At 33.5% G+C, this 27,604-nt stretch overlaps 1 protein-coding gene across 3 annotated transcripts in view; it reads left to right on the top strand.

Annotated features, from left to right (window-relative positions):
- The window catches only part of ADGRL2 (adhesion G protein-coupled receptor L2), a 696,353-nt gene that overhangs the window by 630,515 nt on the left and 38,234 nt on the right, over positions 1 to 27,604 (top strand). For all 3 annotated transcript variants that reach the window (XM_058439634.1, XM_058439632.1, XM_058439633.1), the window contains exons 9-14: positions 9,426 to 9,535; positions 15,644 to 16,444; positions 22,849 to 23,142; positions 23,679 to 23,782; positions 24,619 to 24,804; positions 25,652 to 25,690. In XM_058439634.1, the coding sequence (XP_058295617.1) occupies positions 9,426 to 9,535; positions 15,644 to 16,444; positions 22,849 to 23,142; positions 23,679 to 23,782; positions 24,619 to 24,804; positions 25,652 to 25,690 (1,534 nt within the window). The remainder of the gene's footprint in view (positions 1 to 9,425; positions 9,536 to 15,643; positions 16,445 to 22,848; positions 23,143 to 23,678; positions 23,783 to 24,618; positions 24,805 to 25,651; positions 25,691 to 27,604) is intronic.

Below are 27,604 nucleotides of genomic sequence, written 5' to 3'. Positions count from 1 at the left end.
ACTTTCTGTTTCTCTTATACACTGTACTCCTTTTCAGTCAAATAGATTTATGTTTACACATTGAAAGTACAGAAAAACATTTTGCATTTTTGCTTAATGATTATCATTTTAATAAGAAATGCAATTTTAAAATAATTTTTATGCAATTTCAAGGATTTAGTCACAGGTGCAATTTTAAAAAATCAGGATTATATTTAAAAGTTTAAAAAAGTAGGAAATTGAATGTAATAAAAATTATATTGTTTATTTTTCCCAAATATGTATCTCTGTGTACCAGTATTCATGCATATTATGCTAGAGATTCTGAAACTAACTTTATTACAGTAATGATTTCAAAATAAATAACACAGTGTTCTATAATGCAAATTGTATAATATCCTAACATACCTATAGGATTAAATTCTATATGATGGTTAGAAATCTAGACTACACAAATTATTAAATAAATAATGAGCAATAGCTATGTGACAAATGGGAACACTGTTATAGGACACCTCTTTTTTGCCACATTAATTACACACCATTTAGCTTCCTAATGTTATGTTTACCTAGCAATTAGTTAAGCTCACAAGTCATCATTAATAAATATTTAAAGAAAGCAAGACCCACTTTCCCTAGCTGTATAGAATACAAATTTAGATGATAAAATAGCATTTCATTATAAAATAAAAAAACTTTTTGAAAAGATTCGATTTAACATTCAACTCCATTTCTTGCATTTGTGAGGATGATTGTAACCTTGTATCTTGAAGCATAATTCTTTGTATTCCCTCTCCATTCACTTGATTATTTTGCCTGAGCAAATCTCTTTGCATTGGCGCCTACCTATTTATGTTCTAAAGTTATATGCTGTGTGTATAAAATTTTGTTCTAAATTTGGACTAAAAAAAGACAGTGGCTAGAGTAGTAGGTCAGTTGGAATTTGCTAGTGTATATGGAGAAGTGATTGGTAGCTAAAGAGTACTTATCCCCCCTTCCTTTTAAACAGGTAATCTATTTCGTAAGAGTTTATTATTGGCATTCATGATACAAGACTATATTCAAATTGACAGAGTTCTCTGAGAATCAGGTATGGCTGATTGAGGCAGAATTTGATGTCTGGTGTTTATTTTCTATTAACCATGTTTATTTATGAGCAGAAATAGCCAGATAATCATTAATCATTATTTAATTTTTTCAAAAACACCAGATTCTTATATGCTAGGCATATAATCACCTCCAGTAAGACTTTGTAAGTTGGCAGCTTCTTTTTTCTTTTATTATTTTCTCTTAAATTCCCACTTTCTAGTAGTTTCCAAATTTTTAAAACTTGTGTACCTGAACAGAATGTAATTTACTTATTAACATACAATTTATTTTTACTTAGTAAAATTCCTATTCTATTAATTAAAGAAGAGATTCATATTGCAATAATTCATCTGTAGATATTCTGTTTGTTTAGCGTATACAATTCACTTAAGGATGTGGTTTAAGCTCTTCCAGGAAATCCTGTGTATACTTTGTTTATACTTGGTACTATGACAAGGAGTATCATTAGATGATACCTTGGTACCTTGGAAGCATTGATTTCACCTCCAAAAAGTGAGCACTTTTAACTGAGACAGGAAGTAACTCAGGAAAAAAAAAAGTCCTACCATTGCTAGTATTTTGTAATTGAAGTTTAATAAATAAATAGCCACTAAAATATTTAAATTGATGAAGCAATCTTCATCAAAGATGCAGACTCAGTAAAGGATTGAACTAATTCTTTAATTAGTAACTAATTTCAAATTTAAGCAAACTTTAATTTTTTAGTTTCTGTCATGATATACTGAGCTTTTCTGTTGGAATGCTGGAGTATTTGTTCAAGGCGGTAGATTTTGCATTTTTAATCTTCCTTAGAACTGTGGTGAATAATGGCCCCTGGCAGGAGATAATGAAATTTTCTTAATTTATATTTTCAAGAAGAAGCTTCAATTGAAAATGGCATCCTATGGCCTGGAGACATAGCTCTAGTGTAAGTTTCAGGGGAGCTGCAATAATAATGCAGTGCCATTGGTGACGGGGAATGATGGGACAGTGAAGAAGTAATTTAAGGAAGAAAAGAACATGCACCAAAGCTTTATTGTAGCATATCTAATGATCTGCTGAAGATTCCCAATGGTTTTTGGAGCATGACTGGAGAAACTAATGTTATCTTGCCAAAACAGAAGCCCCTGCTTAATCAGCAGAACAAGACTATTGATTAAAACACCTATCACAATAGATTACACATGGAATCTCATCTCCATACTTTGCACTTGGCAAAGTGTAATAATGAGCATAAGATAATCAAAAGAAGAATAAACGCAATTTGTTGGGCATTGTACAATTCAAGATTAGAGTTGGAATGGAAACAAATTTGCATGAATAGTTGAGCCTGTTTTTAAAGCTGTACACAGGAAAGAGTATGCACAATGCAGGGACTACTGTGGAAGAGTAAAAGATGTTCTGCTTCTTTAAGGTTTGCAAATCTGTTCATCTTACATAGGGGACATTGTTGTTATTGGTATTTTTGGTGGTGGTGGTGGTAATTTATATTTCTTGATGTTTGTTATCCAGGTGTTGTGCAGAGAGTTGCCTGCACTATCCCATTTAACCTTAACAAATTTCTAAAGAAGATACTACGTTTTACAGATGATAAAGCTAAGGTTGAAAGGTTTAATACATTGCTTATGGACTCACAATTAAGTAAGCAGCTGACCTGGAACTTACACACCAATTTTTTTCTGATTCTACAGCTTCTGCTTTTAAACACTAATCTTCCCAATTATCAAATGATTTTGCTTTTGAGCAGAGATAAACAGTATGCTATATTGTTTTTTGATACAATTTATTCTAAGAGTATAAGTAATGTGTGCATTGTGCTCTCTTTCACATAGAGTTTTAAAAGATTAAGGAAAGGGAACATATTAATAGTTTGTTTTCATTAATATTTCATTAGTAGTGAGGTACTATGTCTCAAAAATAGATAATCTGTCTTGAAAATACTGCTGTTAATCTGTGCATGATATTTTTAAGTAATTTCCATATACTAGTATGTAAATTAATGATAATACACTTTTACAAAATGCCTTTTCATCCTTCACACATTTTTTTGAGAACATTTATCTTGATTTCAAAAAATACTGTGGATGTCTTAAAAGTTAATATTGAGACCTGAGAACATTGATTACATCTGGAAGATAAAATATGCTGTTTGTAATACTTTCAGCTTGCCATTTGCAAATTGGGATGGTTAAGTAATGCATTAGCTATTTCTTAAAATCTTTTTTGAAATATATGCTGTGCACAAGCCTGGGCAATATCACCAACTTTAAATACTTACCCTAATTTTTGTAATCAGCAAATATATTGGTAGGAAGTAAATTAATAAACTATTAATCTTCAAAATTATTTGTTACAATTCATCTTTTACAGATGCATATTTGGCTTCATTCCAGAATTGAACCATTGAAACCCTCACCCCCACACCTGTAGGGTAGAAAGACCACAGGGAAGAGTTTTTAAACCACGATTAAAATTCAGTGTTTTGGGCCAGACATGGTGGCTCATGCCTGTAATCCCAGCACTTTGGGAGGCCGAGGCGGGCGGATCACCTGAGGTCAGGAGTTTGAAACCAGCCTGCCCAACATGATGAAACCTTGTCTCTACTAAAAAAAAAAAAAAAAAAAAAAAATACAAAAATTAGCCAGGCGTCATGGCACATTCCTGTAGTCCCAGCTACTCAGGAGGCTGAGGCAGGAGAACTGCTTGAACCCGGGAGGCAGAGGTTGCAGTGAGCCAAGATCGTGCCACTGCACTCCAGCCTGGGTGACAGAGCGAGGCTTTGTCTCAAAAAACCAAAAAACAAACAAAATTCAGTGTTTTGTCCCATTTAAACTAGTTTATGGCCTATAAAGCAAGACTTTGGATTTTCTTTGTTGTGATTGATGGATTTTATTAAATTTTACGAATTTTAATGTCGGAAATAATACTTTTATTCTGGTATTTGAACTTAATAATATTAAAAGGTTTTATCATTGGGTTTATTTTAGTTATATTTGGAATTCTCAGGTTGAGTGTTGTGCTGTATATACTTTAGAATAGTAAGAAAGGTCTTTAAAATTGTAGTCAGAAAGTTGCAACCAGAAATTATATATAGGTGATATTTTGTGCATTTTTAACCCAGTGATGTGAAATAATGATTAAATCTTTGTCGTTATATGCCAAATTTGAAAATTTTGGAAATGTGACTAGAAAAATACTAAAAATGATTATATGTTTAGAATTTGGGACTGAGCGCTTATGTAGTTTTATGTTTATTTTCTACTTAGTATTTAATCATGAATTATATCCTGGAAATGGTTTTTGTTCCTTGTTTTTGTTTTTGAGACAGGGTCTCATTATGTTCCCTGGCCGTGCTTCAGCGGTGCCATCCTCCCACCTCGGTCTGCCCCAAGTAGCTGGAACTACAGGCACATACCACCACACCGGGCTAATTTTTTTTAACTTTTTGTAGAGATGGGGTTTTGCCATGTTACCCAAGCTGGTCTTGAACTCCTAGGCTCAAGAGATCCTGGCCCCTTTGCTTCTGCCTCCCAAAATGCTGGGATTATAAGCGCGAGCAATAGCGCCTGACCCCGAAATTGTTTAGACATTATTTGCAAGGCCTACTTATGCCTCTAAGTTCTCTCTAAAAACAACTGTATTTATTGCCTTCCTAGAGTTGAGCCACTTTATTAAAATTTATTTTGAATAAATAAGTCAAAGATTGAATATAGAAAAATTGGCAATGATTACAGCGGGTCATATTTTTCTGTTATTTTTCATGACATACTTTTGTAGGACATAGTATATTTTTACATATTCTCAAAAGTTTTATTTCCAATTTTAGTGTTTCGTTAGCACATTTTTAGCAAAACATTATACTTCTTATCTGTTAAAAAATTGGTTCATATGTGATGTATACATGTACTCAGATATTATACTTATTTCGATTCTCCATGTTAAGAATTGATGAATAACTAGATAGCTTGCTCAAAATTAGAGCAACTAAAACTCTTGATTTCTACACTTAGAATTAGCAAGAAGACATATTAACATTGTAAACTGTATTATGTACTTCTTACATAAATTGTACTCATCACTTGTTTTCTATTTCACTTGTTTTACTAAGTTTTATAGAGCAAAATCATGTTTTGCCATTCATATTTATTCTTCAGTAAAGTATCTAAATCTATCTTGTTTTAACCCTGTGGCTCTTACACAAGTTGCAGTGATCAGAATCACTTGCAAAACTTGTTAAATCTGAGATGGCTGGGTTTCCACTTCCAGGGTTTCTGAACCTGCCAATTTTTGGTGGAGCTTAATAATTTATATTTCTTTTCTTTCTTTTTTTTTTGGCGGAGTTTCACTCTTGTTGCCCAGGCTGGAGTGCAATGGTGCGATCTCGGCTCACCGCAACCTCTGCCTCTCGGGTTCAAGCAATTCTCCTGCCTCAGTCTCCCGAGTAGCTGGGATTACAGGCATGTGCCACCACGCATGCCTGCGTGGCTAATTTTTGTATTTTTAGTAGAGACGGGGTTTCTCCATGTGGGTCAGGCTAGTCTCCAAATCCCGACCTCAGGTGATCCACCCACCTCAGCCTCCCAAAGTGCTGGGATTACAGGCGTGAGCCATCGCGCCCGGCCAATAATTTGTATTTCTGACAAGTTTTCAGCTGATAGTGGTGCTGTTAGTATGAGGACCACATTTTGAAAACTACTGCTTTCACTATATTAAGTCATCTGTTCATCTTTATAAATATAAAATGAAATAAGACCAGTTATTTGAAAGTTGAAGTGTTCAAAATACATTCTAGTATCTCTTTCTTTATGATGAACCGTAATTGTAGTTTCTTCAAATTGTAGTAAAAGGTCTACTCATTAAACCCTATTTTTTCTCTTTTGCCTTGTTCTCATTCATACCGATTTTTTATGCTTAATGTGTAAGAAAATTATAGGTTATTAACGTAATAAACCCACATGGTATTACCAAAATATACTGATATTTTGATTGTTAAAACAATGATACCCTTATTGGTAAAGAAATCTTCTTCTGTAGAGGAAGAGAGAGAAAGTCATGCCAGGAATTGTGCCCAGTACTGAGAATACAAACGACTAAACACTTTTTCTTTCTTGGCTTAACTCTACCTTTTTGCTTTCATTAGTATGAGAACTTGAAGCTGAGCCCTTGGCGGAAATTTACTTTGCTTCTGTGGATAAGTAATTGCTTTCTTTCTGGATCTTTTTAAACGATAGCAATTTACAGTTTTATAATCTTACCAACAGCATATTGTTAAGGAATTTTCAGATTTTTCTTAGTATTAATAGCTCACATTGGGTGTTTCCCAATGTCTTTCTTGTCTCCTCACTCTCTATTTGGAAACTTAATGCTGCTTGCACCCTTTATAAAGGAATATAAATGCCTGTATTTTTATTTCTGTAATTTGGGCCTCTAAAAGCTTAGATTCATTTCCACGAATCAAGATACTGGCATGCAAAGCTCTAATTTTCTTGTACTTTTTACAGTTGGGCTTCTCTCCTTTCTGACCCTTAACTGTTTTAGCTCTAAATTTTCCATTTTTCTGAAGATTAATTTCTTGCACTTTTGATATCTCTGTGTATATAAACATACGAAATTTTCAAATTTAAAATGAATGTTTTTTATATTTTGGGAGGCCCTGAATTCTAGAATTTTTAATAATTTTATTGCAGGAGCTTCATTAAATCAGTTTTGCTTAAGATTATAGTTGTAGAATTAATGCGTTTTGCTGTCTTAAAGTGGATGCTTTGTGTAATGTGATTATTTAAATCAATAAAAATTATGTGGTTGGTATAAATAATCATAATTGCTTTGACATTAATTTGAACCTGTGATTGGTCAGAGGACTACTGCAAAGTTGTTCAGAAAGAGAGTAAATATGGACAGTTATTTTTTATTATGGTGTTGGTCCTCTTTCAAACAAAATGTAATGGAAACCAGAATGCTTATATTATATACTTCCTGCAGAACATACCATGACATTGAGAAATACACAGTAAAAGATCTCTAACCCTGTACTAGTTATATTCATTCATCCAATTACTTCTGGTGGAAAAAATCTGGGCAATTTTCAATGTATTCTTTATTTTTGAAAAATTATATATACATATATATATATATATATAAATAAATAAATTGCCAAATCCTTTGAGTTACTTTCTCCTTCACCTTAATAGCAAAGTCTTTCATGTTCTTGGTCCATTTCAACTTTGTGTACAATTCCCTCTCTCTCCCACCAGTTGCTAGTTTGTTGATATGAGAGGAGCCTTTTGTGAGAAGGGAAGGTTGATAAACTAAATGAAGAGTTTACTCACAATAGAAATCGTTATTTGGAGGGGTTTTTGTAATCATATTTAAATGCCATTCAAAACCTAACAGTTTGGTTGAGTAGTTATAAAATGTATACTGTGGGAGTATCTGAAAGGGATATCTAACACACAGTTGTTTATCTTTCTTCATTTCTGAGAGGTGTGAGGGTGTGATAAAAGGAAGATCACTGTAGGTATGAATAAATACAAAGAAGGAAATGAAAGGACTTTTGTTTTTAATGGGACCAAGTTAGTGATTGAGGATTTCTGGCAGATCAAGAAACTAAAAAATCAGTGAACTGTCTTGTTGCTGCAAAAGTTTAAAAAAAAAGAAAAATGAAACATCAGAATTATGTTTATTAGTTGGGAACATTAGTTATTGACCTATTGAGAAACTGTAAACCTACCTCTTGTCTTGAATTTTAGGATGTGAAATAGGTTCTGTGATTCATGTTAAAATAATTCGTTTACACTAAGTGGTGAACCACGGGCAAATTTCTTCAGATGAGTGAACCAAATTAAGAGAAATACAGAATAATGACAGGAAAACATATGTTACAGAAGACTGTGACACTATACCATTTACATTATTTACCTTCTTGAAAATTACAGTATATGGTATATTTCTAAAAAACTGCTATACTCTATTATAATCATGATAAAAGTTATTTATAATTTATTTAATATTTGAGTCTTGTTTGAAGTTCATTGTACTATACTTTGAATTATAAAATTTACCTATTTAATCCTGTAGTTTTCAGGCTTTGCTGCTCTTCAAAGAGAAAGTCTAGTTTTGAGTTGAAATGGCACCAAAGTGTATGACTGTTCCTACCCATCTTTAACATGATTCACCTTCTACTGCCCTTTAGTTAGTGGTGCTAGAAACTGGGATGCTTTTTCAAAATTCTTTATAGTGCTATTTTATAGTTCAGTTATTTTATGCACTATCGAATATGTGGTATTCCAACTGTTAAATAAATGTTGTTATAATGTTCTTGTTCTGCTTGATTTGCCTTCTTAATGTATGCGCTATCAGAAAATACAATAAAAACCCTGAAAACATTCCATTCATTAGGTTATACTCAAATAAAAGAAATAGTTCTTGCCTTTACAAAAGTTATGAAAAGACCTTTTGGACAAATTCATAGAACTTACATATCATTTTATCTGGAATTCTAACCTATTTCTAATATTCTTGGTGAGTTAATGACATTGCAAAAATAAGAAAATAATTCCTTATAACAATAATTAGAACATTCTAGGCATCATGTTAGTACAACATTCTTTTTAATGTTATATTTTAGGGAGTGCTGGTGTTGAACCGAGGTACATAGCCATCTCATTAATTATATAGGCACATTGATCTATGAATAGAAAGAGTAACAATAATGCTTAGATATTACCTATGTGCCAGAACATTTTTCTAAATCCTTTAAATGCACTTTTATCATTTATGTGGACCATAGCATATAAGGTGAGCTCTACTAGCTTAGCTTCTGGTATTCCAGAAAGTATGTACAATAAAGAACTTCACACCTAACTGGATTTAGAGGATAAAATTAAAATCCTGGCTCCTTATTTGTTTTGTGTTGTCAAAAACTTCCTGCTGAGAAATTCAGGTTTTGACTCTTACATTTCTGTTTAGTTATAGGACCATTTTTAAAAATTGTAATCTTAATTCTTAAGTATGATGTCTAATATCCTAGTCAGATATTTGTTGTTGTTCTTGTTGTCGTTCAGTTCATGTTGAATATATCAAAAATTAAAATGTATAACAGAATAATAGGAAACTGTTGGCCATTTTTTTTTTACTTCTAGTTAAAATTTAGTGTGACCCATGATAACACTGTATTACAACATAAAGAAAACAAAACTCTTATAAAGTATTTAATAATGTAGAGTAACAACGTCACTTGAATTTTTGTTTTATGTTTCTAGTTGCTTAAAGAAAATGGGAAAATCTTCTATGTTATATTTAAGTGAAAATAATCAAATAAATTATGTTACACAAGTTTGATACATTTTGTTTTTCAGGTGCAACAATCGCACACAGTGTATAGTAGTTACTGGGTCAGATGTGTTTCCTGATCCGTGTCCTGGAACATATAAATACCTTGAAGTCCAGTATGAATGTGTCCCTTACAGTAAGTATGCAGTTTATATTTCTGTACACTTTGCCCAGCATTACTCGTTGATGCTGAAAGACTACACATGTGAAAGAAGCATATGTTTATGGCCTACAAAACCATTATGCATGCAGAGCACTAACAGACTTGGGCCTCCAATTAGCTTCATGAAGTGTGGAAGGAAGCCATAGTGTGATGCTGGCCAAGTGTCTGTCTGTGTTCTTAAGTGTTTGGCTTTTAAGGCTAGTGTTTTTCCAGAAAACAAACTTGAATTAGCTATTCAATACAGCTGATAGAAATCTGTACTTTTGCCCAATACCAGTTGCTGACAAATTGGTTTGGCTCACAGTTTTCTAAAGAAGGAATTGACTTCAGTTTTAATCGTGAGCTACTTGAATGGCTACCTGCTGTTGTAGTAACTTTAGGGCTGGGTAAAAGCTACCATTGCAGTAACTGAGGCAAGTGCTTTACTTTTTGTTCTATTGTCTTTAAGGGAGCATTCCTTTATGGGATTCAATGATGAAACCTTAATGCTAAATAAAATAGATATAATATAACCTTGCACATGGTTCTATTTTTAATTTTGCAGCATCGTTTTTAAGATCCTACAGATGGATATTTAAAATTCAATTGAAAAGCTTATAGGTAGACTTCGGCCAGTAGTCAAATTTTGTGTAGTTTTCCTTCTAATCTCAGAATTCGTACTTCAAAATTGTATTCTATACTTCAATTTTTAAAATCTTAGCATTTTAGACAACGTAAGTTTGAATATTACCTGAATTTCACAAGCTAGTTTGATAGTATTGTTGTCTTCTTTGCTTTTTAAATTATAGAAAAGATAGAGATGTCATTTAGTCATGTTAGTTCATAGGCATTTGAATTACATGTTTTTTATCAGCAATTTTGCTGATTTGAGACAGTTTTTGTACACTTTCCTCCTTTAAAAAAAAAAGGATTTGCCAAATAATGAAATTGCTCTTTCCAGAACCTCAAAAGCTAGGTCATTAGTTCTGACAGATTTATATGTTCAAACTATCAATATTTCTAAAACCAAAGGGCCAAATTCTGATAGATCTGCTGTGTCCAATATGGTAGTAATACATTCTGACTCATGCTGTGAAGGCACTCGCCATCTTTTCTCTGACACAGTTTTGACAAATTGGCTTTTTGTGTCATCAGTTAAAGGCCAAACACAGATTATCTTTTCATCCCTGCTCTGTGTTCCTGTGTTACTGTGAAATGGATGCTTTTTATGTTTTCAGTATTTTCTATACCATTTGTAGGATTGGAAGCCTACTGAGTACACTGATCTTTATATCATTTCTCCTGTGTAGTGTTGGTGGCTTACGTAATCACTCTCCTGTGCCACTAGAGGAACATTGTATTCTTTTGACCTAACCAAAATTTTGTTCCATAAAGTCACTTTCACTTGGATTTAGCATGGTTTCTGTCCTCAAATTAGAGAAGAAATACAGCATCCATTCCCAAACAGTGGAATCAGTCAGAGCTGCCAAGAATTGTCTTTCTGGAGCCAGTTCCTGTAACCTAGTCTATAGACCAAGAACAGTGTTAAGCAAATATTATTTTCAGACTCATAAGCTATTTCTTGTGCTGTTTAAGAAAGGAAAGTGTGGATATCTTCTGGAACATCTAACTTGAAAAATTTTACTTTTTCAGTTCCCCAGAAGTATTGTACATTGTGTGCTAAACTTGCAAATAGCTATACTCAGAGAAGTATTTGTTCCTTTTAGTTTTTGTCTTTTAATTTAAAAAAATCAGTAATTAATTTGCTGTTACCTTTCTAGACGTTTGCACGAGGCAGAAATAAGTCGATGGGTTTTTTTTTTAATCACTCCTTGCTAAAGAATAAAAGTAATTATAATTCCTATATACTCTACAGTAGTGACACTCTATAAATTGCATGGTTTCAACTAATATTAAAATATAATGCAAAGAGTCTTCTTAGATTATTCTAATCATATGTAGGACAGTGTCTTCTCTTATCTCTTTTTTCCCATTTTCCTCACCTTTTGTTTCTTTGTGCCTTTGTCCATTGTATTCATTCCTTATACTTTCTTTTAGTTTAAGCCTTTAGCTTTCACTTTCTCCTTGATTTAGTAGTGTTTTTATATTTTGTAACATTTGCATACCTCTTTTACACGTTACTTAGTTGATAAAATTGTCACCATCAGATAACATTTATTATGTATTTTTTACCACTTGGCTTTATAACATTTTCTATCCACAGTAAATCCTCCAGGATCTTATATATTCCAATTAAGCCCTATTATAAAACAATTTCAGAAGGTTTTCATGACTTCTGAAAAATTTAAAAGAAATTTGCTCAACAGAGAACATTAGAAATGCTGTTACTTTGTTTAGTACGTTTATAAACAGGCACGTGCATTATATGTGATGCTTGTACTTGCCCAGTTAATATCCATGTCAAAAGTGTACGTATACAGGGTATCCATTGTCATTGCCAGACAGGAATTGCATATATTTATATTTGGAAGAAGTCGTAAAGATCTTGGAGGATAAAGCAGAGTAATCAGATTGGAATTTTGCATCCTGTAGGCAGGATTTGGTTTTGATTTTTGTACCTCTTATTTCAAAGTATCATTGTAAAACTACTATAATATTAGCCAAAAATTTTATTTAATATGAAAAATAGCCGTTATTGTTGATTAAATCATTATTAATGAATAAACATGTGAGAGTATTCAATGAAATAGTGTGTCACTTCACATACAGAGTATGGAGGCTGTGTAGTTAGTTTGGGTTAATTTCTTGTCTTGCATATCCATGTAGTCCTCCACTGTGGGTCATATACTTGTATGTTTGGTCTAAAGAAAAGTATTGTTAATTCATACGGCTCTTAAGTTGTAGTATATATTTGGCGTGTGATAGAGAATACTGATTATATTGATTTTATTGTATTTTTGTACTCTTCTACTGATGGAATTTTGGCTGGTTTCACAGACATCTGTCCTTTTGATTTTCATAAAAATAATAACGTAAGGACTTTTTTGTTGTAAAGAGCAATATTTTCCTTATATGATTCATTAATCATCAAAGGTTTATAATGTTTTAAGTCTTTACTTTTGAGTGTTACTTACTTTTCCACAGAATTATAAAATATATACAATGTATAATTTATATTTATTTTCCTTTAATATGTGATATCAATTAAATCTCAAGTAAATAAAGACTTTGATATTCTGTTCACTAACTACATTGTAATTCTAGTTTATCGAATAATAAAATTTAGCTATTTTCAATGAATGGAAAGCAAAATACACTTTCTACATCTTTTATTGAACTTGTTTTAAGTTCTTTTTTAAATAAACATTTTAAAATGTATTATTTCCATCCTTTACATTTAATTTATTTCAGTAAAATTATCCTTTCCTTAGGGGAAAAAAGCGTACAGCTGTCTGTAAATGTAGTTTGAGTAGTCACAACGCTAATCATTTCTCTTATCCTCATTTTCTCACCACGCCCTTCCGTTATTGATTCTAAGCAGGTATAATATTGCTCTTCGCTGAGGAGTAATTTTAGGACTAGTGGTTTATACTAAAGTGTTGTTTTCAAGACGGTAATGTTGAATTTCTTGTTTTTCAGATGTAGTCAGAATTACACATTATAGAGCAAGTATGTTTCCTGAAAGTGGTTACATAGACTAAGTTGATTGGGGAAAGTTGTAGCTTAATGTGGAAAGTTGTGTGCCATTCCTATGGCAAAAATGTTCGTGTGATGTTTTTTCCCATACGTGTTTCAGAAGGTCAACATTTAATCTTGATGAACTATTGTAATTTTTAAAAATTAATCAAACTAAGATCTTAATAAAATGTGCACTACTCTGTCTGAGTACATTTTGGAAATGCAGTATTAGCACACCCTAATGCATTTTAACAACAGAAAAGGGAGAAACAGACATCAGTCTTGTCATTTTATGAAATTTAGGCAACATACTTCAAACCTATATACAATGTAAAGTAGTGTTTTATGGTTTATAAGTATTAGAATATGGTTTACCAACAAGGATCTTACATACCCCCTTCCTAACTACATAATCTGTTTCTTGAAACTGTAGGAGTTTTTTTTTTCCCCATACAACTCTACTAATCAGGTTTGTTTTATGAAAGCATTTACTTTTTATAAGGTCTGTGGAGTCAAGGTATTTGCTTTGAATGCTCGGTATGATTGTTGTTGCATGCTAGCTTGCTTTCTATGTAAATTGATGATGGTAGAATTGTCATAATAATCTAACCATAATTCTTTCTTCCTTTTTCTCCTTGCCTACTGTGCTTGCTTTTCCCTTGTATGTATTTTGCTTACTTTTTTTATAGACTTAGTATTACAAGTTTGAGATATATAATATAGAAAATTTAATAAGAATTTTATAATAAAATGTATATGTAAACCTAACTAAGTAAATATACTAATTCTTAGTGGGGAAGAAAGGTACTACCTTACCCTACTCTTCAAAATCTCTGCTGGTGATGGGGGGATATTTATGTATTCCTAAAGAGGAGGCTTTTTTAATGGTTAAAATTAATTTATCTAGGAATAGAAAATAATAGAAAAACAATTGAAACATACTGGGATGCATAATTATATATTTCTTAGTAAATATCTATGAAAAACATGTAACTACATCAGAATTAAATTTGATCTAAACTCCAAAATTAAGTTATGATTTTTATAAATGTATTTTTGTATTGTTATGCTTATCTAAAGTTAGTTTAATAATTGAGTTCACATAAGATAAATGGGGATGATGTACCTATGCATGCATTTATGTCTATAGAATACATATAGAAAGTAAAACTTGGTAAGAATGCTGAGTGACTTTGGAAAGGCAAGAGTATGTATACCATGCATTAGTGAAGAGTTTCATTACTTATTCAGGTACACTAAGTGAAGCAACATGCCAGCATATTTGTGTTGCCTCCTTAATCTCCTAAAATGATTGATCCATGTTCTTTTATGTAACTTTAGAATCTTTCTCCTGCTAGGTTTTCCTGTTGTGTGTTTCTCTTTATCCAAAGTAGTACAGCTCTTAATTCTTCCTATATTTAGCATCTGTTACGAATTCAGTCTTAGACTAATAGTCAATTTATTTTAATCTTTTTTCTTTTTTCCTTGCACCTTTTTTATTTTTCTTCCCGATGCTTAAAATAGAAGTGGAGCAAAAAGGTAAATAACATACAGTCTGAACCCCAGCTCCCTGTTATGTGCCTTATGGATGTTAACCTCCTCCCTCCCCTCTCCCCACAACACTCCTGTATTAAAATAATCAGCAGGATCTCATAAATGCCACCTTATAAGGAAGTCATCTGTTTACAATGAAATTGTATGACTGCTAAACCTGGTGATGGGGTAAAAATTCTGAAGTCGGCGAGGGGGAGCTGCCCTTTCTCTGTTTCTTTTCTACCCTTTATCTCTTTTTCTGACACCCTTGGATATTTTCTTATAATTAAAGTGTCATCTTGCCTGGCTTCCAGAACCCTCTCCATAGCATGCCATGGTTACAGGGTCTCCTGATTGTTTCATAACTGCTTTTCTTGCATTTACTTTTCTGTGCTCCTAATTGCATTTTCCGAATATTTATGTTCCTCAAATTGAAGCACCTTTGTTTTCAGTCTAACTTATGTAAAAGTTCTAAATAAGTCTTCACATTGGGTTTTCTGTTTGATTTGCCTTATTTCATGGTTTTGCTTTTGGGGGCTCATAGGTGAAGTAGGGGGTTGAAAGGTATAATGTTTGTAATAAAATGAAATATATACTGTTGTGCAAAAGCTCAAACTTTTAAAACATAGGTTAACAGATTATAAGATGAAAACATAGCAAAAATTTAAATTGTCAAACTACTTATAAATGATCTTAAACTTAGGCTTTTGTTAGTGAAAATAAACATAAACTCCAATTACTTTGTACCCTGATACACTGATTATGCTAACTTTAGAAAAGAAAGGTAGTATTTGTATTAAGTATAAATTTTGGTAAAATTGAATGCTAATAATATGAATTCTTCCCTTTTGATTTGTGATCGCTGAAGCGTGTTTGCCTGTGTCATTTTTTAACTTGGCTTAATTTTTGTCTTTTCTCTGTAACTGTTAGTTTTTGTGTGTCCGGGGACCTTGAAAGCAATTGTGGACTCACCATGTATATATGAAGCTGAACAAAAGGCGGGTGCTTGGTGTAAGGACCCTCTTCAGGCTGCAGATAAAATTTATTTCATGCCCTGGACTCCATATCGTACCGATACTTTAATAGAATATGCTTCTTTAGAAGATTTCCAAAATAGTCGCCAAACAACAACATATAAACTTCCAAATCGAGTAGATGGTACTGGATTTGTGGTATATGATGGTGCTGTCTTCTTTAACAAAGAAAGAACGAGGAATATTGTGAAATTTGACTTGAGGACTAGAATTAAGAGTGGCGAGGCCATAATTAACTATGCCAACTACCATGATACCTCACCATACAGATGGGGAGGAAAGACTGATATCGACCTAGCAGTTGATGAAAATGGCTTATGGGTCATTTATGCCACTGAACAGAACAATGGAATGATAGTTATTAGCCAGCTGAACCCATACACTCTTCGATTTGAAGCAACGTGGGAGACTGTATACGACAAACGTGCCGCATCAAATGCTTTTATGATATGCGGAGTCCTCTATGTGGTTAGGTCAGTTTATCAAGACAATGAAAGTGAAACAGGCAAGAACTCAATTGATTACATTTATAATACCCGATTAAACCGAGGAGAATATGTAGATGTTCCCTTCCCCAACCAGTATCAGTATATTGCTGCAGTGGATTACAATCCAAGAGATAACCAACTGTACGTGTGGAACAATAACTTCATTTTACGATATTCTCTGGAGTTTGGTCCACCTGATCCTGCCCAAGGTAAGCATGTTTACTTGCTAATGCTTATGTCGTTTTGTGAAAAGCATTTTTCTTTTTAAAGACTTCTTAACTTTTTTTTCCTATTTTCTTCCCCTTTTCATAGTTAAAGGACAAAGGACAATGTTGTGGTACATTTTAGCCTTATTATGGTTCGTTTTCTTTTTCTCAATTTCTTCATTTTAATGTTGGCTTCAAGAAATTGTGGCATTTATTGGTCAGTTTAAACTTTTTTCATTGCTAAAAATGTAATACTAACCAGAAACCTGTTAGCAATGTTTTTTTGTTTGATTGTTTTCGCCTACTTGACTGCTAAATTGATTACAATCTATGTGCAGACCTTTTAACTTCTTGGCGCCAGTGGTTAAAGGAAACGTGTGTTAGGAAGTCCCAGGAGAATGGCTAGGCTTGATGTACAATGCCAGATACATGCGTTCTAAAGTTTTGGTGTCTGTTCTCTGAGTAGGAGAGGGAGCCATCCAATATTTTTCTAGATTATCATGTAAAATTACATGTTTTTATTTTCTGATAAATTAGTGACAGTTTTAAGTCAATATTTCTGTGACTTTAACAATCACATGAACCAAGCTTTAAATGATCCCAAGTGTTGACTTGTGATGACAGATATGCTAGCATTGTGTGATTTGTATTCTCTTTATGGAGGATCATGACTTTAGAAAGTAATGCTAAATTTTTGGAAATATACTTTGGTTTATTAAGTGAGTTCAATTTTGTGAGAAATAATTTTTGATGATAAATGAATACTTCATTAAAACAAGATTATCTCATACTCACGATGAAAGAATAACTTGTTAATGTATTATTATAGAGCTTGCACTGTTTATAAGTCTTCTATTTGAACAGTGTGTTTAAGATCTGAATTAATATCCTAATTTACTGAGTTAATCTTGAAATTATTGCATTATTTCAAAATTTTAGGAACTAGAAAGTTCTTTGGAGTGATTAAATTAGTATCTTCAATAGGGTGGGGTAGAGACTAATATATTTTTTCTTCTCTTAAAGCAATGCAAGTACACACACTTAAATATGTTCATAACAAACACATACCCATACATATTTTAAGATATGCTGTTAATCAGTTTTAAATATTGTCATATGGTCAGGACCTCAAAAGCAGAAGTCACAGCTCTTTGTCATGGAATTTCTAATTTGAGTCATTGTAGAATACCAAAATATGTGAGTTTTGTTCATATAATAACAATAATGATCCACTGACTTAGTGTACAGCCCCTTTTTCCCTAAATCAGGTTATGTTTGTATTTTTTGGCTTATAGTTGTAGCAGTAATGTTCATTGTTAAATTTATAACAATGAAATCTTCTTTTAGGGCATGTAGTTTTATTGATAGTATCTTGGAATCATTTATTTAAAAAGGTATACATATGTTTGCTCATGAGGTAGCAGTTTGATTTGTTTCGTCTACTTCAATTGTATTTCCAAAAGCTGCTACTACAGTAGTGCTTCTTTATCCTATAGGTTTGTCAAAAGGCAAACTTAAGGCATTGACAAACTTGTATTGGCATTGGCTAAAATTATATTGATCCTTATGTTAACCTTTTTGTAGCCTGTATTAGTCTCACAGTTGTTAGATTTGTCTTGGGTAGCAGTAAATTTTTTGTCATCCTCAGAAAAAAAAGAAAGAAAAAAATGTTTTACAAATTGCAATTTCATAATCAGTCAACAATCTGAAGAATTGTGAGTAAAGTTGAGTATAATTCAGCTCAACAAATAAAAACATTACCCATCTACTTGCCACAAAGTACTTCAGCAAATACAAAGATGGTTAGTAATGTCATCCTCCACATGTGTCATATATTCTAGCAAATAATTTGATCCATTTCAGATGAAAAGTCTTTGATAGTTTAGATGCTTTTGGAAAGAGCAGTTAACAGCCTTGAAAATTAGAAGCTTTGGCAGATGTAGCAGCTGTATATTCCTACAACTACGTTTTGTCATCCAAAATAGCCATTCTTAAATAGTCCCAGAACATGAAAATTCATATTGACCCCTTATGCAGCCCTTAGTGATGAAAAGTATTATCTGACCTAAATTTCTCTCACTGCTGTTTGACCCATATTCATTCTCTCTCTCTCTCCTTGTAATTTATATTATGCATTTAGAGACTCCCGTCTCCTCTCTCATCCAAGATGTGTGCTACCTATATGCATGTAGGTGGGGTCTTGCAGAAATATTCTGGCCCACAAATTTAGGTCAAACCAATAAGCCACTGTCAGCTTTCCAGAAACAAGATCCAAGAAACTGATAGAACAGAGCAATCAGAGAAATGAGGTCTTTTGCCTGTCATAAAATAGTGATTGATTTATTTTGCTGAAATTCGTAGTTCAAGTCCTCTGTGCTGGATTTGCTATCACATATATGGCCAGGGCATAAATTGTGCTGTGAAATTATCCATTTGTTTTTTTTCATTATCCATATCATTTTTCATTGTGGACTGTTTAATAATATATTAGCTTCAATACTTTTTCCCATTTATAAATCCAAGCTTTTCATTCCTAAAAGCACACGCATATTATTTTTGTGCCCTAATCTTTTTTTTTTTTTGGTGAGTTTTGAGCTTTATGTGATCCCTGCATAGTTCATTTGCTCCACCCCCCTAAACAAGGTCTGGTTTTCCTCTTTCACCTTCTGCCTCTCTGGAATGGCCTTAGGAAAAACCCTTTCCAGTCCTGTTTTAACTCTTTTCCATTTCTTAATCTGGATTGCTTTATATTTACTTAATCTGTCTGCACATGTGATATCCCAAATACTATAAAGAAAATGATGTGTTTTTAGTTGGCTTTTGGCAGTTCCTCAACATTTGTGTTACACTAATTAGTGATGTGATACACTTCTGTAATACCAGGAAAAAATTTTTATAAAGAGAGCCAGTTTTGTTTATACATAGCATAGGATACATACTTCCGGAAATACGTTTTCACTGATGAAGAATGCTGTATAAAAGATGATCAGTGTTTTTAGACAGTGAACAGGGGCAAGTTGAATAGGTGCTCGTTTTTGCTTTACCAAGCTACAGAAACTCTAGAGTTCATTTCATGAACAGTGGATGAGGGTGAGTTCTGGGACCTCACTGAGGAGAATATTACCCTTAGCATAAATGGCTATTGTCTTCAAACCCTTTCATGGAGGAAAACCCTGGTAATAAATAGAAGTTCTTAGTACATAACCGGAGTAAACTGAACCATTCTGTATGTGTTAGTTAAAATCTTCATGGGTACTTATTAAGCATGTTTATTAGCATCATTTCTTAGGTATTTTGTTTCTACTCAAATGATAAATGGTAGGTAGAATCCTAAGTCAGTGCATGAGTGCATGATATGGCATCAGGATAAATAGAGCTCTATAAAAAAGGGTTTGGATTAGAGTTATAATTCTATTGTGAGTTGTGTTTTCTATTATTATTTATAGGATATTCTTGAGTTTTGAACCTTTTGCCATGTTTCATTATGGAACTTCTCATTGTTTGTTATTCTAGTCTTGTATTTTCTTTCCAAATTGTTATTCTTTTAGCGATTTACACAGAACACCATGTCAGTTAAATGTTCCCAGGTAACTGCAAGGTTACTTGTTGGATGCTATATTTTTCTAGAGTCTATGAAAATCTGTAACTAGGCAAGTAAGATCATGGCATTTAAGAGTATGGGAAAGTGACCTTAAACAAATTACTTAACTTCATCGTTCAGTTTCCTTATCTGTAAAAGGAAGATAATTATAGTGCCTACTTCATGGAGTTGTGATAAGGATTAAATAAGATGATCTGATTATCCATGAATGGTGATTGGCATAGCACCTGGCACATAAATGCTAAATCAACATTTGCTTTTATCATTACCAGATGCTCTATTGGGGCCATTTCCACCTGTGGAAATAAATAATAATTTTTAGAAATATATCTGCATTTCTAGCCTTCACATGAGAAAAAAAGTTGCTTTTCTTCTGGTATTGCTAGACTTAAACCTTCAAAATCCCAGAAATTCTATGTGTACCTCTAAAAGATTTAGTTTTTTACTTAAGCTTTATGATCATGTTTATTGTCATGATATCCCAATATTTCACTGATTTATTTTTGAAGAATAAGTTGATTCCGTTTAATCTATTTTGGTGATCAAAAGGTAAAAAGGTGGCTGGGCACAATCACTCACCCCTGTAATCCCAGCACTTTGGGAGGCCGAGGTGGGCGGATCACGAGGTCAGGAGATCGAGACCATCCTGGCCAATATGGTGAAACCCCGTCTCTACTAAAAATACAAAAATTAGCTGGGTGTGGTGGTGGGTGCCTGTAATCCCAGCTACTCGGGAGGCTGAAGCAGGAGAATGGCTTGAACGCGGGAGGCAGAGGTTGCAGTGAGCTGAGACCACATCACTGCACTCCAGCCTGGTGACAGAGCAAGACTCCGTCTCAAAAAACAAACAAACAAACAAACAAAAAAGGTGAAAAGGTATAAAAATAAATTTTCAAAAAAAAAAAAAAGGAAACATGGCTGTAGAATATTGCATGAAATTTTGCACATTTAATTGAGGTCCTTTTATTGTCTACCTTGACTCGGTTCTTATGAATCTCGACTAATGCTTAGCTAACAAATCACTAATTGTAGTATTAACACATATTTCAGTGATTAAATATGTACTAGTTAGTACAGTGTCAAGGGATATATCAGATAGTGTAGCACTCAAGCATTTTGCTCTGCCCCCTTCTTTTTTCTGTTCTGATTCCCGACTCCTCTTTAAGACTTGATTCAGCAGCAGTCATTTGACACTTCTGCAAAAGATTGTGATGCTTTTGACAAATGTTAATTGAGAAAGCACTGAAAGCCTGGCTGCATTGTAATCAAAAGAAAATTACAGAGGTTTAACAAGATGTCAAGCAAGTGCTTTAAAGAAAAGATAGACAGGTTTGAATAGGTTTCTGCAGCAGCTGGCTAGGCATGATGTTTGACTAATGTACATAGGCATCTCTCATATGGTCAATAAATTATGCCCTGGAAATAAAACACATGCTTTAGAAGTTTCTCTTGAGATAGAGGGGGGAAAAGGAATAAAACGTGTATAGTGTACTTATTGGTAACAAGAAGTATGTAACTACTAAAGAGCTAGAAACATGTCACAGTACTTTTTCGTAGTTTACTCTCAGTAGTGTCAGAATTAATAAAGAAAGATTGATGGACCAGAGCTTAAAATAGTAAACATATCAGTGATAATATGAACTTGTTTTCTAATAAATTCTAATATTCTAGTTTATTATCTCATGTGTAGGTAAAGTAAAATAAGTTGATTTTATTAAGATGATTTGAAAACATAGCTATTTTTCATTTGCTCTACTACAATTTAAATTTAAGGCATCATATATGTAAGGTTTTAAGAGCCAATAATCTGTAAATGTTGATACAACTTTCGTGTGATTTCCTCCAATAGTTTTTAAGTGTGGTAGTATTAAATTTTTACTGACAGATTTTTGTTGTTTAAATTAATTCAATGGTAATTAATGGAAGAAGCATTGAGCTCCACTATTTCTTAAACCCAGTGGATTTAACAGTTTAGTAACATTGGAAGGCAAAAATAACTTTTAAAAATAATGAAAACATTTTTGCTTTTAAATGTGTAACAATAGTTCTTTTATATTCTCTGTTAAGGGTCACTAAGATATGAAGGGTTGGTTTGAATTAGGCATGATTTGATCTGATGCTTTATCTTGGTAAGAGATTCCACCTCTGACTGGAACTAGCTGCTTCCTCATACCTACCTTTTCCAAGGTAACGATGCCGAAGCTTGAGATGTTTCCGTAATAAAACAGCGCAAGCATGCCAAGCTTATCTTCTGTTTGGATCTAATCAGGCATGCTGATCATGCTCAGGCGAGAACGGCTGCTGGGTGGAAAGATGTCACAGTATTTATTTTCTTGCAATATATAAAGTGGGTGACTTTAAATTTTTTTATCATCCTAATTATATATAATCACCACAGTTTTGTTAATGCTTTGAATTTGATTGCTTATAGAATATGAGTTTATACAATAGAATTTTTCTAAATTAAACTGTCCCACGTTTCCTGTTAAACAGTATGTGATGAAGTTATACTTAAACTGTACTGTCACATATTTCATTGAGAAATAAACTTGAGTCATACAGCAAACGCTATAGTAAAGCCTAAACTACCTACCTTCTCTTAGCCATCAGTATAAATAAATTGGAATAGATGAAAAGATTTATTCTTACGAGCGATATTGTCAGTAATTCTCATTTCCTTGGTTTGTGGGCAGACAGATGGGTAGGGTTTTGTGTGTGTGTGTGTGTGCATGCTCACATTCCACGTGTGCATGACTGTGAGTGCAAGTGTGTGTTTGAGATTAATATACTCATCTTTTTTCCATAGTGCCTACCACAGCTGTGACAATAACTTCTTCAGCTGAGCTGTTCAAAACCACAGTATCAACCACAAGCACGACTTCACAGAAAGGCCCCATGAGCACAACTGTAGCTGGATCACAGGAAGGAAGCAAAGGGACAAAACCACCTCCAGCAGTTTCTACAACCAAAATTCCACCTGTAACAAATATTTTTCCCCTGCCAGAGAGATTCTGTGAAGCATTAGACTCCAAGGGGATAAAGTGGCCTCAGACACAAAGGGGAATGATGGTTGAACGACCATGCCCCAAGGGAACAAGAGGTATTTTCTATAAACAACCATGCATACATTTTTCAGTTTAGTAAGTAGGTTCTATATTACAGTGAAGTGATTTTATTTGAAGAAAGCAATGTTTACAGTAGCTAACTTCATTTTTGTACTTTGGTAATATAACATCTATGGACAAAGTTTTTTAAACTGTAAAAGTCATTTAAGATCAGGCACTATAAATTACCTCTCCCTTTGAGAGACCTAGGTCAAGCCTGAGATTTTTGCCCCAAGACTCTAGTGAGTCTTCCTTACAGCTGCCTTTCTCATTATAAGCATCACTTTGGATGAGTCCCAAGAAAATTAAGGGTTTTTGTTTGTTTGCTATAAATATATGGTATTTCTATACTGACTTCATATTTACCATTTATAATCTGCATTATACCCTACTTTTTGTCACTTATTATCAAATACTTGCATTAGAGTTTATTCAGAATTTAACACGCAGAGCAGGATCATCATAGCTGATTTCCCGAATGCATGCAGAGAAATGGTTTCAATTTCACTGTTGTTTTCTACATCTGTTGTAGGAACTGCCTCATATCTCTGCATGATTTCCACTGGAACATGGAACCCTAAGGGCCCTGATCTTAGCAACTGTACCTCACACTGGGTGAATCAGCTGGCTCAGAAGGTTGGTTGGAACCTTTTAATATGACACATTGGTGATTTAGGGCATTAACTTCTAATATAAATAATTTAGCTTTGTGTGTTAAAACCAGCTTTATTGCTCTTTGTTCAGTATAAAAGTAAAAAAAATTACGCATAGTTTTGTCTGTAAACTATTTATTGAAAGTTATATATATTTGGGGGTATCCTGTTCTCTATGTTAAGCTTTTTAGTGAGTAGTGCTTGTTAATTTCATTCATATTTAGTTCTGTTTCTTTTGATGTTCATAAGACAAACTGCATTCACCAATTAAATAAAATATCGTTAAGTTTACAACTGAATCCGCCGAATGCAAGCAGATGTTTATGTCACACATGATTATGGTAGAATGAGTGAACTACTTTAAAAGGCATTAGTAACTTTAATATTACAGTGTAATGCAATGCCGTTTTTTCTCCTCCTTCATCTACCTTTATGAGGAATAAACATCAGATAATAACCCTCAGTATCATGTGGATTACATACTGACTTAAATTCTGGATCATTGGAATAAATAAGACTTTAAAATAACAATTTTAAATGGTTGCAGTGAAATGAGAGAACTGGCTGAAATTTTTGAGAAAGGATTTCTTTTCCTTTTTATTTCTTTTAAATGCCTGGTTCAGAATTTTGTGTGTGTGTGTGTGTTGATGATCTAAGAGCCTTGAAACTTCTAAGATGAAGAGAAAGTTGTCGGTCTCAATTAGTTGGAGAATTTAACATTCGCAAATTTTTTTCACCACAATAAAGATACTCAAGGAGAACTAGAAGCCATAAACAGAACAAAAAATTTAAATGAGATAATACAAATTGTCGTTTCAGATCAGAAGTGGAGAAAATGCTGCTAGTCTTGCCAATGAACTGGCTAAACATACCAAAGGGCCAGTGTTTGCTGGGGATGTAAGTTCTTCAGTGAGGTTGATGGAGCAGTTGGTGGACATCCTTGATGCACAGCTGCAGGAACTGAAACCTAGTGAAAAAGATTCAGCTGGACGGAGTTATAACAAGGTGGGGAGAACTCTTCTGTTATTTTGAATTAGACACTTGGTATGGCAGCTCTTGTCTTATAGCAGTTGAGAGCCAAATCTTTGGCCCTGGGACATATACTTAGAAGCAAAATTTCTAATTTGGTTCATTTTTCCGAGGAAGAATTACAGTTGAGAAAAGAGCAATGTGCCCTGCCGTCCCAAAAAAGTGTAAATGATGTTAATTACCTGAGAGAGATCTCAGTTGGTGGCAAACTTTATCCATCTGATTGTGGTCAATACTGTCAGTTTATAATGCATTATCTGCACTTGGAGAGAGTATATGTTATACAGTTGATATACTTTGTATGCTAATACATGGAACTCTTATAGTTGCAGCAAAATTTTGACACATATAGGAATATTAGCCACTGACGTATTTCTTTGAATGGCAGCTTTTGGAAGAAGGACAAGTTGCTGTCTCCAGGAATATATTGTTATCAGTGCCATTAATTTTTCCTATTATGACAAAAGTTGGATTGCTACTTTTCATCACACTATAAGTGTTTGTATTAGGTTCATAGGAACCCAAAATCTGTGCCTAATGTGGTTTTACCTGGTGAAAAAATTGACTTTTTTTTTTTTTTTTTTACTGCAGTATATATTTTGTCTCTTTTTGTCAACATATTTTAGATTAGTATACTTCGTAAAATAGAATAAAAAACTGTAAATAAGCAGGTTTGGTAGTCAGTGCAGACTCAGACTCCAGAGGACTACTGCATATAAACTTCAAGCTCTGGAACACCAGCTTAATTTTTGAGGATTTCTTCTTTCCTCATTTTCAGCAGATAAAAATCTAACCTCTGATTTTCTTTTCTTTTACTTAAAAGCTCCAAAAACGAGAGAAGACATGCAGGGCTTACCTTAAGGTATCTCTCCTGTGCTGTCACCCTGCTTTCTCCCTTCTTCAGCTACCTGCCACGCTTTATCATCTTGCTGCATGATCCAATGTATTTCAGTCTTTGATAATTATATAATGTGCCCCATATCAGCTGTACAAATGTTGGCTTTTCACAGGTATATTACTCTCAGAATAAGCAAATAATTTACTTTTAATGATTTCTGCTGTTTTTCCATTCATCCAAAAGTACACGAATTTTAATGAAATATCCTCTTAATTGGAAAGTAATTATGTAGTCTCTTTGTTTCCTGTTGTTATCTCTGTGGATTAAAAAACAACTTGAGTAAAACAGCTATGATATATTCTCGGCAGTTTATCATATCAAAGACTGTATAGTCATAATGTATGTGCATGAAAAAGTCACTGCTTTCTTATCTTTGTGGTATACTCTTAAATAAAATAGGCTTTATTCTGAAATTTTTAGGAGTCATTTCTGGAATCAGGTTGATATGGGGATGGGTTACTAAAAATGAAATATAAATAATTGGACTGTGATATCTGTATATGTTACATACTGTTTTTTATCAAGCTAATAGGAACAGAAAGCCACTGTGGAGCTCAGAATCCCTGTCCATTCCAGCCGGGTTTTCTCCCTGGTAGATCCAAGTAATAGGAGACATGCTGAGGCTAACAGTGGAATTAAGCCATACTGGTTCTGTGTGATAGATCAAAATAATAATACCAAATTGTATTTTGTTTTGTTCTGTGAATTTTAGAAGTTCCTTTTGGGGAGATAGTTACTTTCTAACCTTACTTTTCAGGGGACCATAACCGTGGTAAATCAAACCTTGAAGAACGAATCCATATATTGTGACAAGAAAACAAAAGAACTTTTGTAGTTTCTTAGACAAGAGAGTATTAAAAAGGCATGACTTCACTAATTTTGGTTGGCAAGGTCTAGATAAAAATGACGTCTCACTAGTTAGTATTGGACATTGTTGAACTTGAGAACTTTACAAGAAAAGGTAGTAGGAAAGTCTGTTTTTAGGTAATAATGGTCTGAAAGTCCCCTTTTAGCCTATTTAATAGGGGCAGAGAAATAACTGCTGAAATCTATAGAATTTTTTTAAACTTCAGTGTTCAGTTCACCTTTAAGGTATTAATGTATGAAATGTAATAATTGGTATGTTGCCCAGGACATACATCTCAGTTGGAAAAGAATTGCTTTTTTTTTCCTTTGGCAGAAAGAGACTACTTGGGGAATATTCTTAGGCTAATGATCATTTTGATCGCACTAGACAAGTACAAATAGTAATAAATAAGGAGTGTTTCAAATTAATAAAAGCATGCCATTAGCAAGTTATGTGTATATGGAGTAAATTTCAGCATAACCTTAATTTCTGACCAGTGTCATTTTCAATATGTCTCAAATGAGCTTCTCTGTTCAGATAAGACTAATAAAACTCTTTAAATTACAAATCAGAAGCTGACTTACACTATGCAAATGAAGCAAGTTCCCACTTTGTGACAGAGGATTCATTTGTAACTTAGATTAGAGAGAGGCTCCAGTCTGTATTTCTTGGTGACTAATGAATCTGGCCTCTGCAGACCAATTTCTGTTCCACTCTAGTTAATGGCTGCAGCAGTATCAGTGTGAGCATTTCGACTATTCTATCTCCCATTAGAGGGAGAAAAAAAGCCTTTAACGCCACTTGGAAGTATCTTCCACCTGCCAGGAAGGTCGTGGTGGCTCACACGGCAGACAGAACGAGGATATTAAGATGGATTAAGCTAATTAATCTTACTCTGACAGTAGCTTCAAACAACTTTCCCCCCTGTTCATACAGTACCTCACGCCAGCAATTTTTATTGTTGTTCTTTTTGTACAATGTGTGTTCTTTTTCTTCAGTAATTATCAGTAGATCAGAACTATGTGTTTATG

This window comes from Hylobates moloch, unplaced genomic scaffold (genome assembly GCF_009828535.3).
Source record: "Hylobates moloch isolate HMO894 unplaced genomic scaffold, HMol_V3 SCAFFOLD_5, whole genome shotgun sequence".
Classification (NCBI taxonomy): domain Eukaryota; kingdom Metazoa; phylum Chordata; class Mammalia; order Primates; family Hylobatidae; genus Hylobates; species Hylobates moloch.
This window is presented reverse-complemented; position numbering and strand designations above follow the sequence as displayed.